The sequence below is a fragment of the Nansenia antarctica genome (genome assembly GCF_963989245.1).
Source record: "Nansenia antarctica genome assembly, chromosome: 16".
Classification (NCBI taxonomy): Eukaryota; Metazoa; Chordata; class Actinopteri; order Argentiniformes; family Microstomatidae; genus Nansenia; species Nansenia antarctica.
In genome coordinates, this window is record NC_137686.1 from 26,520,166 (window position 1) to 26,541,429 (window position 21,264).

General features: G+C 40.6%; 1 protein-coding gene and 1 long non-coding RNA gene across 2 annotated transcripts; both read left to right on the forward strand.

Annotated features, from left to right (window-relative positions):
- The first annotated feature begins 609 nt into the window (after positions 1-609).
- Positions 610-6,318, forward strand: LOC308171410. Its single transcript, XR_013937824.1, has 3 exons — positions 610-673; positions 4,160-4,256; positions 6,187-6,318. It is a non-coding gene; the product is annotated as an uncharacterized lncRNA (long non-coding RNA).
- Positions 6,319-13,971: 7,653 nt separating this feature from the next.
- Positions 13,972-20,393, forward strand: LOC308171615 (uncharacterized protein). Its single transcript, XM_080546490.1, has 7 exons — positions 13,972-14,069; positions 16,043-18,024; positions 18,297-18,460; positions 18,545-18,765; positions 19,282-19,411; positions 19,522-19,622; positions 19,734-20,393. Exons 2-7 carry the CDS (start codon positions 16,059-16,061, stop codon positions 19,861-19,863), a joined length of 2,712 nt encoding a protein of 903 aa, XP_080402616.1. The 5' UTR covers positions 13,972-14,069; positions 16,043-16,058; the 3' UTR covers positions 19,864-20,393.
- Positions 20,394-21,264: the final 871 nt, after the last annotated feature.

Here is a 21,264-nt window from a genome sequence, read left to right on the forward strand (position 1 = left end):
ATGTCCATTCTTGTTGCTGTGGCACACAGACAAGTTGGCAGTGGTTGAAAGTCTGGAACTAGTTCTCATGTTTGCTCCCCCTCCTGGTCTGCAGGTGTACCACACCTTTACTCTCTTTGTTCTCCTTTGGCCCCAAAGGTTTATGTCGGCATAAACATTACCCACCCTCTTCTCTCTAACACTCTCTGTGCCCACATTCAAACTGTCTTGGAGACACTGTTTGTCTTCACTGCAGGTAGTACATAGTATGTGAGTGTGACCCATTGATTGTGTGTGTGTGTGTGTGTGTGTGTGTGTGTGAGAGTGTGAGAGTGTATGTGTGTGTGTGTGTGTGTGTGTGTGTGTGTGTGTGTGTGTGAGAGTGTGAGAGTGTGTGTGTGTGTGTGTGTGTGTCTGTGTGTGTGTGTGTGTCTGTGTGTGTCTGTGTGTGTCTGTGTGTGTGAGAGTGTGTGTTTACTGTATGTATTGTGTCACATGCCCATTGCATTATATTGCAGTCCTAGATGCCAAGTAGTCTACACATCTGAGGTGCATTAGGACCCTGATGCCTCAGCTAGTTCAGAAGTTAGTTCACATCCTCTCAGTGTAGAGCCAGGAAGTATCTTCAGAGTCGGCTACCAGGAACTGTCGTCAGCCGAGGAGAGCAGAGACCTGCTACAAGCCACGTGTGAAGGTTTGTTTTCTAATTCCTTTTTTAAAAAGTGGTAGCTTTATTTTACGGAGCTATGGTCATTGGTTCTTACCAGGGGTGAAAGTGGTTTGAGTTTCTTACAGGAACTATAGGCTACTACCCCAACCTTCATCGTTTCATATTGTTCTCCTCCTGCCCCCAGCTTCATGCATCCCTGAACACACACATCGTGGTGTTGGTGTCGAAATTAGAAACACTTTAGGGCTGCCATGTTTCACCAAAAGTTTGGAGTGAGAGTGTTTGGTGGTGGAGCGACCCAAAACTGTGCACGTTTTGGTAGCGGCGGCCCCTCTCTCCCACACAATTATTTGTGCTAGTTTCCTGCAATTTTAAACCAGCACAAGAAATGAAAATAATTGGAACATTTGATAAAACAAGAGAAATTCAGATAATATATCTTAAGTCTTAAGTAAACAAATACAGTAGCCTACAGAGTCTAAAACAAAATTGGGCCTCATCAAGTGAACTCAACCCCTTGGTCAGCAGCAGAAAGACCATTGGTCATCATCTTATATACAGTGCATTGCTCATAGATGGCTATCATGTTATACAGTACATACCAGGGTTTTTCCTGGGTCAGAATCAAGCCTTGGAGGTTGATGTTGTGCGCGCGCAGTGCACCCAAATTTTCTTTGAGGGACCCCCAATTGTTGTATTTGTATTGTAAATTGTAATTATTATTATTATTAATAATAATAATAATACGATGTGATTTGAAAGTACCAGTAGGCTACCAGATACGTATGCACATATTTTGCTACCAGGGTTGCCAGATGGAATTGACAATTTCCAGCCCAACCAGTCTAAAAGCTGCCGAATCCACCCGTCCAGTGTGACCAAAAGTAGCCCAATCTGGCAACACGGCTTGCTTATGGAAGCATATAGTGGACTAAATTCAAATGTTTTGCATGCATTCTTTCAGACAATCAGGGGCGGATTTAGGATCGTAGGAGATCCGGGGCTTAGCCCAGAGGGAGAATATAATGTGCGCGCAGAGCGCGCCGGAAAATTTTGCCTGCAACCTTCAACTTACCACCACCTTAAAGCGGACAAAAGGCACTGGAGAACACATATACATTCACACCCTTTAATGAAGCAAACTAATTGTGGTGGTTCTGGGCACAGAGGGAGGTCAGCACACGTAGCTCCCCCTGCCAGTCACCATCATTTATATTTGTATAGAATTACATAATTGATGGGCTGAGGCTAGTTATGTTACAGTATGTATATCAGGGCAGACTCTGTGCTCACCACTTATATTGTATTTAGAGTCTTGGCCTGTGTTATATGACGATATATTACATGTATTGTTGGCCTGTGTATAGTACTGTGAAATCAAATCCCCCCTGGGACATTAAACAAACTTAGTTAGTTAGCGTTACATCTTAGGATAGATTTGAGTCATGTTCTGTATACATACATACTACCATAAGGGCATACTTAATGTGGTTACTCCATGTTTACTAGCTGTAACATTAACGTTACATCATTCTTTTTCACTTGTTACTCAGTCAACCAGAGTGCAGATATCAAAGACTATCAGCCTGTTATTCACTTTATTTGTATAAAGTGAATAACCACTTCATTCCATCTGTTTTTCAAATAAAGTCCATTCCATTCCATTCCATAAGTATTATCCTTTGTTTGATTTCTTACCATGTACCGTAACAGTACCTTGCTATGTTTCATTTTCATTATAACATAACGTTATGTTATGATAGCCAGCTAGCATTAGCAAACCGGAAAAGTAGTGTCAGTGAGTCAGTCACCTTTCTAATAAGATTCACAAACCTGAAACATCATCTATGTCATCACTGCTGGTGATGTCATTGTTGTCAGCTGCTGATACGGCTGCTGCAACAGTTCTTGGCGCTTGTTTTGTTGAAAACAACTTTCGGATATCCATCCTTACACTTTTGCAAGTCAGGCACTGATTGAGATCACTTCTTCTTCAGGGCAGGGTAGGCTACGCAGTATGCAGGCTAATGTCGCGCAGCTGCTGCCTCTCTGTTGGACTCCGGTACTGCACGTTACTCACGAGAGTTTTTTTTTTTGTTTTTTTTTTTTTTTTTAAAGTAAAACATTCGGGGCTTTTCAGAAAACATCCGGGGCTTGAGCCCCAGTAGCCACCCCCTAGCGCCGCCCCTGCAGACAATATTCAAATTCAAATGCAATTCTAATGAGCGGATGTGTTTCCTAGAACATATACATGCAATTGCTAATCACATTATTGCATTACAATTTGAATATTGACTCAAATAACGCAGGCAAAAATGGCAAATGAATATGCTATTTTGGGATTGCATAGTCATTTTCACATTAGAATGACAATTTGAATTTTGTCAGCTACAAAGCGGATGTGTTTACTAGAACATGTAAATGCAATTGCGTATCACATTATTGCATTACAATTTGAATATTGACTCAAATAACGCAGGCAAAAGTGGCAAATGAATATGCTATTTTGGGATTGCATAGTAATTTTCACATTAGAATGAACTTTTGAATTTTGTCAGTTACAAAGCAGCGCATGACTTTGAAAATGAAATGTCAAATGGCTTTGCATTATCATTTTAATATTGACAGCGAATGTGCACATCAGGTACATGAAAATGAAAATGCAAATCATTAGAATTGCATTTGAATTTGAATATTGTCTGAAAGAATGCATGCAAAAGTGGAACATACAAATGCAATCTCAAATTGCATTAACATTTGAATTTAGTCCACTATATGCTTCCATACGGCGCGACTGTAATCCCGGTCGGACTGTCTCAGTGCCCAGTGCTGCCCACCCAACCACTTCGCGTCGCGTCGGGTCTACTGTAAAGCGGGTTAACATGTCCTTTTCAAAGGTATTAAAATAGACGCAACGAAACATAACGTCAGCCATGTGTTTCCTTGTTGGAAATTATGGATCGTGAATCGTGATTGCTTCTGCACTCTGCAGCAATCGGATTTTGATTGACAGGCAGCTGCATCTCTTCCCCCAACGGCGTTCCGGCACAGAAAGTCTTGCCTGAACGCCGCACCGGACCGTTCCGGCCCACTTTCACCTATGGTTCTTACTGTATCTGCTGTTCACTGTGAACTTGAGGGGCCACTATGTGTGTTACCATAACTTACAGTAGGGCTACATGTTTTGCCCAGGAAACCAGTAGTGTGCTGTATTTATAGACGACATTAATGCTGTTAAATATGTCCACGTCTGTACCAATATTGGGCAACATGCTTTGTTATTTTAGTCTGTGATATTTGCATTTGTAGTGACTTTTATTAGATATGTAGCTGAATATATAATGGTATTGTTAGATATGTAGCTGAATATATAATGGTATTATTAGATATGTAGCTGAATAATGGTAATGTTTTGCACGCAAAACGTAGGGGTTCATTAGGACTCCGACATCCGTGATCTGTAATTCTCTGAAATCATAACTCTGAAATCTGATACATTCTTCCTAGCAGGAAGTGACAAAAGACAATTCTGGAGGCAATACGTTTAATGCTGTCTACCTGTCACCAGCCGAGGGGAGCAGAGACCTGCTACAAGCCACGTGTGAAGGTTTGTCTTTTTTTAAGTCCTATTGTCATTGGTTCTTACTGTATCTGCTGTTCACTATGAACTTGAGGGGCCACTATTATTTTTATTTTTTATTTTATTTTTAACCTTTATTTTACCAGGAAGTCACATTGAGATTAAAACCTCTTTTACAAGAGAGACCTGGCCAAGACAGGGTCAAAATAGTAGCTTAAAAAACAGTTCAGATAACAAGACAGGACATAAGACAGTGGCAACAATACAATAGACAAACAATGGTAGGGGTATTTACAAGGTGATTAAAACATTGAGAAGTCTAACCAAAGCAGGTACAGCGAGCGGTGACCACATCCTTTAATCTACGCTTGAAGATACTTATGGAAATAAGGGCCTCTAATTTAAAAGTAGTCTGTGTAGGTCATTCCAAGACCAAGGGCCATAATAAGACAAGCTTGCCCTTCCAACATTGTTCATGATAAGTGGCACCTTGTATTGTAGCCATCTACGAGACCTGAGACCCGAGCCACTCGGTATAGGGATGAACTTCAGGCCCAGATAATTCGGTAAGAAGCCAGAGATGATTTTAAACACAAGAGTGTACCAGTGTTGGAGCCTTCTGACAGAAAGAGATGGCCATCCAACCAGACTATACAGTGTACAGTGATGGGCCCTGAAGGCACTATTGGTGTGTGTTACCCTAACTTACAGTAGGGCTACATGTTTTGCCCAGGAACTAAGTAGTGTGCTGTATGTTCTAGTATTAGATATGTAGCTGAATATATAATGGTATTATTAGATATGCTGAAAATATAATGGTATTATTAGATATGCTGAATATATAATGGCATTGTTTTAAACGCAAAACGTAGGGGTTCATTAGGACTCTGACATCCGTGATCTGTCATTCTCTGATGTCTGATACACTCATACATCTCCATTCTCCACTGTAAGAAATGTGGTGAACATGCCCTTGGTTGAACGAACTGCGTTATGCCAAGTTATCACATCCAAAACTCTAACTGAACCAGGGTTGTGTTGTAGGCTACACATTTATTAGGCAACGCACTGCAGTTCATTCAAATTAAATGTCTATCTTGAATCAAAGGGACCATTTCCTATGTCATGTACACTCTAACGTAAAGTGCAAAGTCTACAGTAGTTACACAACTTGGCATGAAACACTTGTTCGGCTACAAATGGCGCACGTTACAAGCTTGTAAAATGAAATTAGCAAACGCTGCAATATACTCAGTTTAACTCGAGCCATTATCTTCGTTGCAAGTGGGATACGTTGTTGACAAGACAGTAATTTAATTTAGTTTCATTTAGGATTTGCACACAAATGAAAGACAAAATGAAAGGAAATAACTAATTCTGCAGGGGAGGCTATATTTCTGTACCATAACTTCTGACATGGGTAAATTACCACAATTTAGCTACTAGCAACGTGGCAAGGTAAAAGTGTGTACATTTTGTAATTAGGCTAACAAAAATGGTCAAGTGGTCGGGTACTATCTGTTATAGTGAGTCGCCAAAGCAATGAAGTAATGATTTGATGATAACTATGTAATAACTGTTACTATGTGGGCCGGTCGATCTGTGGACTGCGGGTCCGGTGGTAAAGAAACACAAAAACAAAGTAATTGAGCGACGCAGCCCACTGCCTGACCACCAAAGTTGAAGTTAATATCAGTGATATTGTTAGAGGGATTTGGTCCATTTAAAAAAACAAAAAGCAAGTTTGGTCATTAAAGAACTGGGAGGTATTCCATCAATGTTCCATCCATCTCGCGAGACTTATGAATGTCTGGATTTTCCTTTAGCAACACCCCCCTGCTGTTCCCATTTATGACTCCAAGGGTCAACAGATGATAAGACGGAGTGATGAAATAACAGAGGCAAGGTCATAAAAACTAAAATGTTTTCAGGTACAAAACTTTGTTTCTTTCCTCAGATTTCCACAGACATCCCATATGAATGATGGAAGAACAGTCTAAAGCTCTATCGTTGGACCAGGAATCACATCTCATTTTAAAATGCATTTTTAATAGGGATATAAAGAAACTGAGGAGACTGATTAAAAGCCATGACATAAATGGACAGTACAAGTGTTCTCATGTGTCCCCTTCGGATCATGTAACCCCTCTAATTGCTGCTGTTATATCTACAAATGAGGACTTTTGTAAAATCCTCATAGAAGAAGGTGCTGATCCGAACGGACTATCAAGCGAAGGTTTCACAGCACTGCAATATGCCTCTATGATCAAAGCTATACCTCTCAGTATAGTGAAGACCTTACTGGATGCAAAAGCGGACCCCAATTATGATTTAATTCATACTGGTCACGGAATTGTACACACTGCACTTCGAATGGCAGCCGCAAATGACAGAACGGATATCATGAGAGAGCTTATCTATGCTGGTGCAACAGTAGAACCATGTCATTCATCACTGTCTGGGTATGATGTTGATAATAAAACACTTACCAAACATATCCGTCACTTGGCTAAGAACAGTGATTTAATTTCCAAAATTGAGCCTTTTCTCAGTTTTTATAATGCATCAATGACAGAAAAAGCATCTGATGTTTTCAAACGCTTTGAATCGCTCCTGCTAGAGGAGGAGCCTCAAAGTAACAGGACTAGGATTGAAATATCCCTCAACATGGAAGGTCCAGGTGCAGAGGAATGGGGACAGACATGCATAAAGTGGCTGAGGGACTCCAAGAATCTACATATCTTCATTGAGAGTGCAAGCAAGCGTTTTTCCAAAGTTCCTCCAGGAATGCTCCGTATAGATGCATTGCAAGCATTGCACACCGTTTTTTGTACTATGAGAGTGGGAGAGATACCCTTTGAGGTATCACTTGCTATGATTCCAAAACTAGTGGAACTGCTTTCTTCGTCGAAAGATCCTCAATTGAAATTAATTGTGGTTGCACTCTATGTGATCACGAAGAAGACAAAAGGCAAAGATGATTGGAGTGACTCCCTCATTGAAGAATTGTGTCGTCACATTGTCCTTTGCACACAGCTAAAAGAATGTTCCTCTGAACTGAAGATGTATGCCTATGGGGTACTTGCAAATCTCATGACATGCGCCCCAGGGATCCTCAGATCACTAGAACCTCTTCCTGTGTCTGATGAACTGCTTCTTTATGTAGATTTGTTGGGGGATGATACCCTGAAAGAAAACCTGAGGAAACTGAATGGATTCTTAGAAAATCATGAGAGTGCAGTACCCAAATCAACAAGACAAGATTCAGAAGATAGTCCTATCTCAGGAAACAAGAAGAAAAAGAAGAAAAAGAAGAGGAATGCAGAGATGTCAAAAGAGACAGACAAACAAGAAAGCAATGCATGTGTAGTCTCTGATACTCTATCTTCTCCTGTTGAAGAATCTGCTTTAGATGGTGTTAAGCCATTCATTACTACCACTGAGACATCACCATTACCACGCAAATGGCTCAAAGTCAGCAAAAGATGGAGATCACAATTGGAAAAGCTTGCCAACAAGCATGAAGTTGAAAGGGCAGGAAGTCTAACTTTTGATGACGAATTCCGTATTGCAAAAGGAAGGGATGGAACTGAGGTCCTCCTAGGTCTGAGGGATGATGGCACTGAAGTTGCGGTTAAGAGAATGCTCAGGTCATTCTATCAAGAACTCAAGAACGAGGAAGAATTTCTACGTCTCCCAGAGCTTGATCACCCCTTCATTGTGAGATATGTGGACTTTGCAGAGGATAAGAAATGTGGCTACCTTGCTCTTCAGCTGTGTGAATACACCTTGGAGGAATACATGAAAGACGACATACCAAAAGACAAAACTTATGACTGGAAAACAATTGTGAAGCAGGTGCTCTGTAGTCTAAGTGTCCTTCATCAGCCAACAACGAAAATTCTGCACCGTGATATCAAACCCCAGAATGTTTTGATAGGTAAGACTAAACCATAAACATACATTGTGCTTGCAATGGAAACCAATGGGAAAGTGTCAACTATTTATTGCAAAAATATGAAAGCCCCAATCCATAATTTGAAAACCAACAAAAACATCAGTCTGTCACATAAATCTGAGGGATGGGGTTGGAGAAATATTACCACTCACAAATTCCTAAACTATGTGAACATGCTGATCTCATACAATGTCATTCTTTGAGCATGACTGATACAGTCCTGTATGTCATACTGGTGTAAGCTATGCATGATTTCCTTCATAGATTCTAAAGGCAAGGCAAGATTAGCCGACTTTGGTATAAGTAGGCAACTGGCCATGGGACAAACAACTCTACACACAGGAAATGCAGGAACGAGTTGCTGGAAGGCAAAGGAGACTATCGATGAAGTCCCTGGTGTCGGGTATAAGAGGAGCACAGATATTCAGGTTTGTTTCCGATACGAAAAAGTTGTTCATATGTTTATTGTTCATGATATTTTGGTTACCAGATTGTTTCAATATTTGGTGCAATCTGCAGGTGGCTGGGATGTTAGTGTATTACATCCTTTCTGGTGGACAACATCCCTTTGGCAAAGGTTTTAGATGTGAGAGTAATATTTCAGATGGGAAGTATAACCTGGAACATGTTGAAGATGAGGTCGCAAAGGACCTGATCGAGTGGATGATCAGTGAAGACCCAGAGAAGAGACCTACAGTGGAAGAGACCTTGGCTCACTCTTACTTCTGGGAAAAGGAGAAGTGAGTGCCTCCTTCGTCCTTTCGACCTTATCATGACTTAAGGCTCTGGTCACGAATTCATACATTTCCATTAATTCAGACTAATTCAGACTGTTACTCCACTTAACTTTGAGGCATTGAACATGGCATAATATGTTCATAAGTATGACGCATCTACAACAGTTTTGAGGTCTGATGTTATGGGGCAATTTGCCCTCAACTAGTTTCATACATTCAAAAGCCCACTGTTGTTTCACAGGAGAGTGGAGTACTTGAAGAAAATGGGGAATGAGAAAGAAGCCGAAAATTGTCGTAACCCGGATCCCGAGCTCCTTGGTGGTCTGGACCAAAGTGCCGAGGGGACGTCGTTCTGTCAGTGGAAGGCCAAGGTGAGACGGACGTCATTTTACTCACTTTGCTGCCACCCTTGTTTATTTCTGTGTTCAATAATAGTAATATAATAATAATAACTTTTATTTGTACTGCGCTTTTCCTGCAAACGTTGCAGCTTAAAGTGCTCCAATCATTATATAATCATAATTAAATTATTTAGTCATTTAAAGGCAATATTAAAAAGATGGGGGGGGGGGTTTGTCTTGACTTCAACATATCTGCTGAGGTTGTATCCCTAATGTAAACTGGCAGTGCATTCCACAATTTGGGTGCACACCAAATCTCTTCTTTCGTACATGTGGTACACAGAGAAAGCCAGCGTCAGAAGACCTGAGAGCTCTATTGGGCTGATATGCTAGCACAACAATAGTAACATGTTGTGTGTTCACAGCTGCCACCACAGTTGGTCCAGAAGCTGGATGGTAAAAAGAAGCCCTACCCTGAGAACCAGTGGCGGGCGGTGCATTTCACACCTAGGCCTTCAGTGATGTCCGACACATTCCTACCTGAATTATTCTACCTCTTAATACCATCGTTATGACGCCATGGCTCTAGAAACTAGACAGAAACACAGTATAACCGGGCGTTGCATCACCTTAACATAGTCAGACAAGTACAACAGAGTTATATTAATATTTCCGAAGCATTTTTAATCAATAAATCCGCATTTACAATGAAGAGTATTAAACTAACATCTTTAAGATCGCTACATTACCCACGTCTGTCGTCTCGTCCACCATAATAGCGACAAAGGGTGCCTTTTTAATCTCCATTTTGATCTCTTCTTCCATCACTTCAGTAATAGCAAAAATCAGGTCGTTTTGTATTTTGCCTGACGTCCCAGTAAACACTTTGTTTGTGGACAGGTGGTAATGTAAATCTGGGTTGTTTTCAGCCAGAAAAGAAAGAAGCTCAACGTAGTTTCCTCTGTTTGTGGACTTGGCGCTTTCATTGTGTCCCCTAAATGAAAGTTATTGTTTACCCAAAAACAGGACACAATCGATCAGTATTATCGATCAGTCAACGAAAGCTTTCGTTGTGAGGCTCCGTTTCCCTGCGCCCTTTCAAAAGTTTCACATCTACCGGCATAGTTCCGCATCTCAATAGTGAATATCAATAGTGCGTATCAATAGTGCGTAGCAATAGTGCGTATCCAATCAAAAGACGTGCTGGGTGCTGACATCATTGAGCCTTACAGCAGGCGCCGTTGTTGCTTTTGCTCGCATCTACGTAGGTTTACTAGGTACGCCACAGGTTTTCTCGTTCCAATGTTAAGTTACAGGTCGAATCCGCAGCACCGTTTAATGTGAAGGCGGGCAGATTTTTGAGCCCCCTAGCAACACATTTTGATTGGATAAAAGCTCTAACATAAAGGCCAGCCCTCCAAATCTCAATCGGAGACTGGAAGCAGCGCAACCAAGAGGAAAGCTATGAAATGAAGAGAATAGACTATGGGGAATCATTAATACATATTTGTGGAAAATATATATTAAAATAAAATGTATATTCTGATGATGTTTAGGCCAGCAGAGAAGGCCTTGCTGGCCCTGACGGCACACCACTGCTGAGAACACACTGGGGTTACTGCGCTTCATCCGCAACCTCCATGAGCACTAGTAAGTATGGCAGTGATGACGCTTTTATTAAGAACTTGAAACCCATATCCTGAGAGGGACTTTGTCCCAATGCTAGTATGCTCTCTCATACCATTGAGGGTGGCTGAGGAAGTATTCCCTCTCTCTTTCCGCAGCTCTGAGGATGCGGCCGGTGTGGACCTAGCGATGACGTTTCCTGATCTCTTCGGATGTGTTTACAAGGTTGCCAAGAAGCAAGGCTGGAATTCAAGACCTGCTCTGAAAACTATGTTTCAAAAAGAAGATTCTAGTTCATAAATCCTGCCATGTATGTCATTTGGAGGATTACGTCTGATGAACCTGGTTCCACCCTCACACCTTTTACTGTTTACCTTCTGCAGTATGTAGTACTGTTCAGTGGTCATCAGTGATGATGATCAACATTATTTCTTGAGGAATATAATGTCTCAAAGACACAAGACACACCTTCTGTCTTCCCTCATCATAACCTCAAATGTGAGGTTGTTTTAGTCCACTGTTTGTTGATAATGTCTTGGTAAACAAACAATGTTCAACTTGTAAATATTCATGTTGGACTGTTTCATGTTGGACTGTTTACTGTATGAAATGACACGTCAACTTTATTGTTCATTAATTTCTCACATTTTCTTTATAGACGTGATAGGTGATTATGATGATAAAATGACAATTTCTCTTTTACAAGAAAAATAACTCTTAAAATAACTCTTATTCTTATACAAGAATAATTAACTTTTTTTTCCTAAGTATTGATTTGCAGTCAAGTATTGTTTATTTGTTTTTAAATGTTCATATCATATAAGAGCTTTTGGTGCAATGCATTGCAACTATTGTTTATTTCATGGAAGCATCTAATATAGAAATATGCATACATTTGTTTTTCCACTGATCTGAGAATGGATCCTGATATTCCGACTTAATTCAAAACTACTATATGGGACCTTCTCATATCATTCATTTTGAAATAATTTCTATCAGTAATCGCTTATAGCAAATAGATGATATTTACAATATTTTAAAAACTCAGGAGGATCTAAACCTTCTATAATCTTATCCAAAGTAGCCAAAGGAACCAATATAGAGCATCTCTGTTGTAGCCACTGTCAATGGTTGAAGGGTATCAGAGAATGAAGTAGAAGTCGCACACTCTAGTTCCAGATGCAGAAGTGTATTATAATTACAACGGTTTCGGCCGTAGCCGTTGTCACGTCTTACAAACAACATGGTGCATGTCAGCCATTAAATAGACAGGTAGGCTAGATTGAATAGGTAACACCTGTGAGGACACACCTACGTGAGATTACAAATTACGTCATAAATACATGAAGACAATCAAAACAATCTGTGTTACATATCAGCTACACACTGGCTCAAAGTTCTGTGTACATGAATATACCCATCAGTGAGGGCTGGATATAAATATATAATATTTATATATATAATATGTCTATCCAGCCAGCACCTCGCCCAAGTTTTCTGTGGTGTGGGTTCTCTTCTTTTTCAATGGCTGAAGGGTATCAGAGATTTTAGAACACTTTATAAATGAATGTATGCCATGATATGCTATTGCTATATGCAGGTTCTCCCTTTGTTTCTCTCTGACATGGCCTGGCAAGTTACGTACCTGACTCTTGACAGCTTGAACGACACACCCTCTTGATGTGGCACGCTCTTCTGAAAACTGCCAACAACAGAATAAGTGTCTTACTCAGCCCTCTCTGTCCAATCAGGTCATTTCCTGACATATTACTTGAGTTTTCTTTTTGGCCTGTGAGCGCTCATTTTAGAACTAGCATCTTAAAAAACATACAAAGATCCTATGGCATTGCTTTAGTATCAGTGAAATTGTGAGAGGGATTGGAACATGCATCCCACTGATAAGTGATTAAAGTTGCATGTTTTAATATTTCACAAGATGTTCATTGGCAAGTTGGCACTCCCTAAGCTGCACCTAGAACTGGTTTGTCAAGCCATACTATTTTGGGAATTCAGTTTGAATTCCCACCACAAGATGTTCATTGTTGTTGCTGTGGCACACAGACAACATGGCAGTGGTTGAAAACCTGGAACTGGTTTTCAAGTTTGCTTCCTAGTAGATTCCATGAAATATACCTGTTACAGTGTATGTGTGAACGAGACTGACCAGGGAAGTTCGATCAGGCATTTTCCCTGGTCGGGACCACTCTCCCTCTCTCTCTCTGTGCCCACATTCAAACTGCCTTGGAGACACTGTTTGTCTTCACTGCAGGTAGGTACATAGTATGTGAGTGTGACCCATTGATTGTGTGTGTGTGTGTGTGTGTGTGTGTGTGTGTGTGTGTGAATGTGTGTTTACTGTTTGTATTGTGTCACATGCCCATTGCATTATATTGGAGTCCTAGATTTACATTTACATTTACATTTACATTTTTACAGGTGTGTAGACTACTAGATGCCCAGTAGTCTACACACCTGAGGTGCATTAGGACCCTGATGCCTCAGCTAGTTCAGAAGTTAGTTCACATCCTCTCAGTGTAGAGCCAGGAAGTATCTTCAGAGTCGGCTACCAGGAACTGTTTAATGCTGTCTACCTGTCGTCAGCCGAGGGGAGCAGAGACCTGCTACAAGCCAAGTGTGAAGGTTTGTTTTCTAATTCCTTTTTTAAAAAGTGGTAGCTTTATTTTACGGACCTATTGTCATTGGTTCTTACTGTATCTGCTGTTCACTGTGAACTTGAGGGGCCACTATGTGTGTTACCACAACTTACAGTAGGGCTACATGTTTTGCCCAGGAAACCAGTAGTGTGCTGTATTCATAGACGACATTAATGCTGTTAAACATGTCCACGTCTGTACCAATATTGGGCAACATGATTTGTTATTTTAGTTTGTGATATTTGCATTTGTAGTGACTTTTATTAGATATGTAGCTGAATATATAATGGTATTATTAGATATGTAGCTGAATATATAATGGCATTGTTTTGCACGCAAAACGTAGGGGTTCATTAGGACTCCGACATCCGTGATCTGTAATTCTCTGAAATCATAACTCTGAAATCTGATACATTCCTCCTAGCAGGAAGTGACAAAAGACAATTCTGGAGGCAATACGATTAATGCTGTCTACCTGTCACCAGCCGAGGGGAGCAGAGACCTGCTACAAGCCACGTGTGAAGGTTTGTCTTTTTTTAAGTCCTATTGTCATTGGTTCTTACTGTATCTGCTGTTCACTATGAACTTGAGGGGCCACTATTATTTTTATTTTTTATTTTATTTTTAACCTTTATTTTACCAGGAAGTCACATTGAGATTAAAACCTCTTTTACAAGAGAGACCTGGCCAAGACAGGGTCAAAATAGTAGCTTAAAAAACAGTTCAGATAACAAGACAGGACATAAGACAGTGGCAACAATACAATAGACAAACAATGGTAGGGGTATTTACAAGGTGATTAAAACATTGAGAAGTCTAACCAAAGCAGGTACAGCGAGCGGTGACCACATCCTTTAATCTACGCTTGAAGATACTTATGGAAATAAGGGCCTCTAATTTAAAAGTAGTCTGTAGGTCATTCCAAGACCAAGGGCCATAATAAGACAAGCTTGCCCTTCCAACATTGTTCATGATAAGTGGCACCTTGTATTGTAGCCATCTACAAGACCTGAGACCCGAGCCACTCGGTATAGGGATGAACTTCAGGCCCAGATAATTCGGTAAGAAGCCAGAGATGATTTTAAACACAAGAGTGTACCAGTGTTGGAGCCTTCTGACAGAAAGAGATGGCCATCCAACCAGACTATACAGTGTACAGTGATGGGTCCTGAAGGCACTATTGGTGTGTGTTACCCTAACTTACAGTAGGGCTACATGTTTTGCCCAGGAAGTAAGTAGTGTGCTGTATGTTCTAGTATTAGATATGTAGCTGAATATATAATGGTATTATTAGATATGCTGAATATATAATGGTATTATTAGATATGCTGAATATATAATGGTATTATTAGATATGCTGAATATATAATGGCATTGTTTTAAACGCCAAACGTAGGGGTTCATTAGGACTCTGACAGCCGTGATCTGTCATTCTCTGATGTCTGATACACTCATACATCTCCATTCTCCACTGTAAGAAATGTGGTGAACATGCCCTTGGTTGAACGAACTGCGTTATGCCAAGTTATCACATCCAAAACTCTAACTGAACCAGTTGTTATGTTGTAGGCTACACATTTATTAGGCAACACACTGCAGTTCATTCAAATTAAATGTCTATCTTGAATCAAAGGGACCATTTCCTATGTCATGTACACTCTAACGTAAAGTGCAAAGTCTACAGTAGTTACACAACTTGGCATGAAACACTTGTTCGGCTACAAATGGCGCACGTTACAAGCTTGTAAAATGAAATTAGCAAACGCTGCAATATACTCAGTTTAACTCGAGCCATTATCTTCGTTGCAAGTGGGATACGTTGTTGACAGGGCAGTAATTTAATTTAGTTTCATTTAGGATTTGCACACAAATGAAAGACAAAATGAAAGGAAATAACTAATTCTGCAGGGGAGGCTATATTTCTGTACCATAACTTCTGACATTGGTAAATTACCACAATTTAGCTACTAGCGACGTCGCAAGTGGCAAGGTAAAAGTGTGTACATTTTGTAATTAGGCTAACAAAAATGGTCAAGTGGTAGGGTACTATCTGTTATAGTGAGTCGCCAAAGTAATTAAGTAATGATTTGATGATAACTATGTAATAACTGTTACTATGTGGGCCGGTCGATCTGTGGACTGCGGGTCCGGTGGTAAAGAAACACAAAAACAAAGTAATTGAGCGACGCAGCCCACTGCCTGACCACCAAAGTTGAAGTTAATATCAGTGATATTGTTAGAGGGATTTGGTCCATTTAAAAAAGCAAGTTTGGTAATTAAAGGACTGGGAGGTATTCCATCAACGTTCCATCCATCTCATGAGACTTATGAAAATAAGCCTGGATTTTCCTTTAGCGACATTGATGGAATACCCCCCTGCTGTTCCCATTTTTGACCCCAAGGGTCAACAGATGATAAGACGGAGTGATGAAATAACAGAGGCAAGGTCATAAAAACAAAAATGTTTTCAGGTACAAAACTTTGTTTCTTTCCTCAGATTTCCACAGATATGAATGATGGAAGAACAGTCTAAAGCTCTATCGTTGGACCAGGAATCACATCTCATTTTAAAATGCATTTTTAATAGGGATATAAAGAAACTGAAGATATTGATTAAACGCCATGACATAAATGGACAGTACAAGTGTTCTCATGTGTCCCCTTCGGATCATGTAACCCCTCTAATTGCTGCTGTTATATCTACAAATGAGGACTTTTGTAAAATCCTTATAGAAGAAGGTGCTGATCCGAACGGACTATCAAGCGAAGGTTTCACAGCACTGCAATATGCCTCTATGATCAAAGCTATACCTCTCAGTATAGTGAAGACCTTACTGGATGCAAAAGCGGACCCCAATTATGATTTAATTCATACTGGTCACGGAATTGTACACACTGCACTTCGAATGGCAGCCGCAAATGACAGAACGGATATCATGAGAGAGCTTATCTATGCTGGTGCAACAGTAGAACCATGTCATTCATCACTGTCTGGGTATGATGTTGATAATAAAACACTTACCAAACATATCCGTCACTTGGCTAAGAACAGTGATTTAATTTCCAAAATTGAGCCTTTTCTCAGTTTTTATAATGCATCAATGACAGAAAAAGCATCTGATGTTTTCAAACGCTTTGAATCGCTCCTGCTAGAGGAGGAACCTCAAAGTAACAGGACTAGGATTGAAATATCCCTCAACATGGAAGGTCCAGGTGCAGAGGAATGGGGACAGACATGCATAAAGTGGCTGAGGGACTCCAAGAATCTACATATCTTCATTGAGAGTGCAAGCAAGCGTTTTTCCAAAGTTCCTCCAGGAATGCTCCGTATAGATGCATTGCAAGCATTGCACACCGTTTTTTGTACTATGAGAGTGGGAGAGATACCCTATGAGGTATCAATTGGTATGATTCCAAAACTAGTGGAACTGCTTTCTTGGTCGAAAGATCCTGCATTGACATTAGTTGTGAGTGCACTCTATGTGATCACGCAGAAGACAGAAGGCAAAGGTGGTTGGAGTGACTCCCTCATTATTGATGAATTGTGTCGTCACATTGTCCCTTGCACACAGCTAAAAGAATGTTCCTCTGAAGTGAAGATGCTTGCCTATGGGGTACTTGCAAATCTCATGACATGCGCCCCAGGGATCCTCAGATCACTAGAACTTCTTCCTGTGTCTGATGAACTGCTTCTTTATGTAGATGTGTCGGGGGAAGAGACCCTGAGAGAAAACCTGAGGAAACTGAATGGATTCTTAGAAAATCAAGAGAGTGCAGTCCCCAAATCAACAAGACAAGATTCAGAAGATAGTCCTAGCTCAGGAAGCAAGAAGAAGAAAAAGAAGAAAAAGAAGAGGAATGCAGAGATGTCAAAAGAGACAGACAAACAAGAAAGCAATGCATGTGTAGTCTCTGATACTCTATCTTCTCCTGTTGAAGAATCTGCTTTAGATGGTGTTAAGCCATTCATTACTACCACTGAGACATCACCATTACCACGCAAATGGCTCAAAGTCAGCAAAAGATGGAGACCACAATTGGAAAAGCTTGCCAACAAGCATGAAGTTGAAAGGGCAGGAAGTCTAACTTTTGATGACGAATTCCGTATTGCAAAAGGAAGGGATGGAACTGAGGTCCTCCTAGGTCTGAGGGATGATGGCACTGAAGTAGCGGTTAAGAGAATGCTCAGGTCATTCTATCAAGAACTCAAGAACGAGGAAGAATTTCTACGTCTCCCAGAGCTTGATCACCCCTTCATTGTGAGATATGTGGACTTTGCAGAGGATAAGAAATGTGGCTACCTTGCTCTTCAGCTGTGTGAATACACCTTGGAGGAATACATCAAAGACGACATACCAAAAGACAAAACTCATGACTGGAAAACAATTGTGAAGCAGGTGCTCTGTAGTCTAAGTGTCCTTCATCAGCCAACAACGAAAATTCTGCACCGTGATATCAAACCCCAGAATGTTTTGATAGGTAAGACTAAACCATACACATACATTGTGCTTGCAATGGGAAAGTGTCAACTATTTATTGCAAAAATATGAAAGCCCCAATCCATAATTTGAAAACCAACAAAAACATCAGTCTGTCACATAAATCTGAGGGATGGGGTTGGAGAAATGTTACCACTCACAAATTCCTAAACTATGTGAACATGCTGATCTCATACAATGTCATTCCTTGAGCATGACTGATACAGTACTGTATGTCATACTGGTGTAATCTGTGCATGATTTCCTTCATAGATTCTAAAGGCAAGGCAAGATTAGCCGACTTTGGTATAAGTAGGCAACTGGCCATGGGACAAACAACTCTACACACAGGAAATGCAGGAACGAGTTGCTGGAAGGCCAAGGAGACTATAGATGAAGTCCCTGGTGTCGGGTATAAGAGGAGCACAGATATTCAGGTTTGTTTCCCATTTTAAGTTGTTCATATGAAAAAGCTAATATTTTGGTTCCCAGATTGTTTAATCATCTGGTGTGATTTGCAGGTGGCTGGGATGTTAGTGTATTACATCCTTTCTGGTGGACAACATCCCTTTGGCAAAAGCCCTTGGTGTGAGGTTAATATTCTGAAAGGGGACTACAAATTGGAACATGTTGAAGATGAGGTCGCAAAGGACCTGATCGAGTGGATGATCAGTGCAGACCCAGAGAAGAGACCTACAGTGGAAGAGACCTTGGCTCACTCTTACTTCTGGTCAGAGAAGAGGTGAGAAGCACTCCTACCATGCCTACTGTACTCCAATCATGATTTACCATACTCACGCACACACACATTTCAATCATTTTGTATCATGATTGAAGGCTCTTGCTGATTAAACCCCTCTGATGTTGAAAGTGCTGGATGTTAACACTAGACAACTAGTTAGTTAACACTAAGACAACCTACTAAAAGAGCCTCTTTACAATGGGAATCTGCTATTTACACACAACGACCACTAGTTGGCCGCTTGTAAATTAGCCTGCTTCCTACACAGAAAAACTGCAAAATAGCTTTATAACTAGCTTATCCTGAAGTGATTTTGAAAATGTAAAGATGCTGGGTGGTAGAACGCACATATCTAGGAAAAGTCATGAAAGGAGGGTCCTGAGATTTGATTGAGTGCAAATATATTTTTAAAATATTCACTTACAGGGGTCAAATGACCCCTCACGGCTGATTAAGTGTTAAGGGGTCATTGCCCCCATTTAGTTTCACACATTCAAGTCCATTGATGTTTTTTAGGAGAGTGGAGTACTTGAAAATAATTGGGAACGAGGAGGAAACGCGAAAATGTCGTACCCCTGATCCAGAGCTCCTTCATGCGGTGGACCAAAGTGCTAAGGGGAGGTCGTTCTACGAGTGGAGATCCAAGGTAAGCCAGACTTCATTTTTACTGATTTTACTGTCTCCTTTATTTATCCGTGTGTGCAACATATTCAGTCAAAGTAAAATGTGCGCCTGCCGTATGTTTGGTGTTCACAGCTGCCGCAGGATTTGCTGCAGGAGCTGGATGACCAGAAGAAGCCCTACCCTGACAACACGTTGGGCTTACTGCGTTTTATACGCAACTTCCATGGCCACAAGTAAGTACGGAAATGTTGAAGCTTTTGCCCTCTTGTCCAGCATACTGTACTGGTATGTACTCTCATTCAATTGAGGGAGGCTGAGTACGTATTCCCTCTCTGTTTCTGCAGCGCTGAGCATGTGGACCGCGTTGACCTGACGTCTACATTTCCTGATCTCTTTGGATGGGTTTACACGTTTGCCAAGGAGCGGGGCTGGAATTCAAGACCTGCTGTGAAACATTTTTTAGAAGAGATCTAAGCTCATAAATCCGGCCACTTAGTCATTTGAATGATGACATCAGATGACATTTGATCTGCTCTCAAATCGTTTTGTATTCTAGATCATTTTGTAATGAGAGACTATGACTTGCGCAAGACTATTGAGACATTATATATATATTGGGGCAATTTCAGATGCTGGTAATGGACTGTGTCAAAAAGGACTGCATTTGTATTACTTAGCCCTTTGTATGGCTTTAAGTGTATACTTTTTATTTCTTTATTAATTTAGTTTGAAATGCTTTTTTGCCCCAATGCCTTGTGTCTTTGTAAGAAGAAAATGTATATGAGCTCACAACTGTCTTACTCCATCATAACCTAAAATGTGAGGTTGTTTTAGTCCACTGTTTGTTGATAATGTCTTGGTAAACAAACAATGTTCAACTTCTCAATATTCATGTTGGACTGTTTCATGTTGGACTGTTTACTGTATGAAATGACACGTCAACTTTATTGTTAATTGTTTTATCACATTTTCTTTATAGAAGTGATAGGTGATTATGATGATAACATGACTTTCTCTTTTACAAGAAAAATATCTCCCTGGAATAATTTACTTTTTTTCCCCTAAGTATTGATTTGAAGGGTTGGTATTTGTCAAGTTTATTTTTTATTTTATATTTGTCAAGACAAGTTTATTTGTTTTTTAATGTTCATATCATATAAGAGATGTTGGTGCAATGTAATGTTTTATAAGGCCTACTATTGTTTATTCTATGGAAAAAAACAAATATACAAATATGCATAGAATTTTTCTTTTTCACTGATCTGAGAATGGATCCTGATATTCCGACTTAATTAAAAACGACTATATATATATATATACTACTTGATTGATTGATTGATTGAAAAACCTTTATTGTCCCCAATGGGGAAATTTTGTTGTCAAACAGCTTAGTTAGGGCAGACAGAAAACATTCAATAAAATACATAAAATAGTGCAGGCTCAATAAGTAAAAAGTTCCAAGTTCCAAAGTTCCAGCTCCAGGTCTCCCCCACCCTGCAGGGCCTGGTTGTAGAGTCGGAGTGCAGCTGGAACAAAGGACTGTCCAAATCTTTTTGTACTTTGACGGGGGAGAACAAATCTGTGGCTGAACTTGCTCCTCATCCCCGCCAGCTCGCAGTACATCGGGTGGGAGGGATTGGCCAGCATGGCCGCCAGTTTTTTCCCCATCCTCTGTTCTGCCACCACCTCTAGGCTGTCCAGCCCGGTCCCCACCACAGAGCTGGCCTTCTTCACCAGTTTGTTTAGCTTCGCAGCATCCCTGGCACAGATGTTTCCACCCCAGCAGGCCACGGCGAAGAACAGAACGCTGGCAACCACCGACTGATAAAACATTCGCAGCAGCTTGTTGCAGACACCGAAAGACCTCAGCCTTCT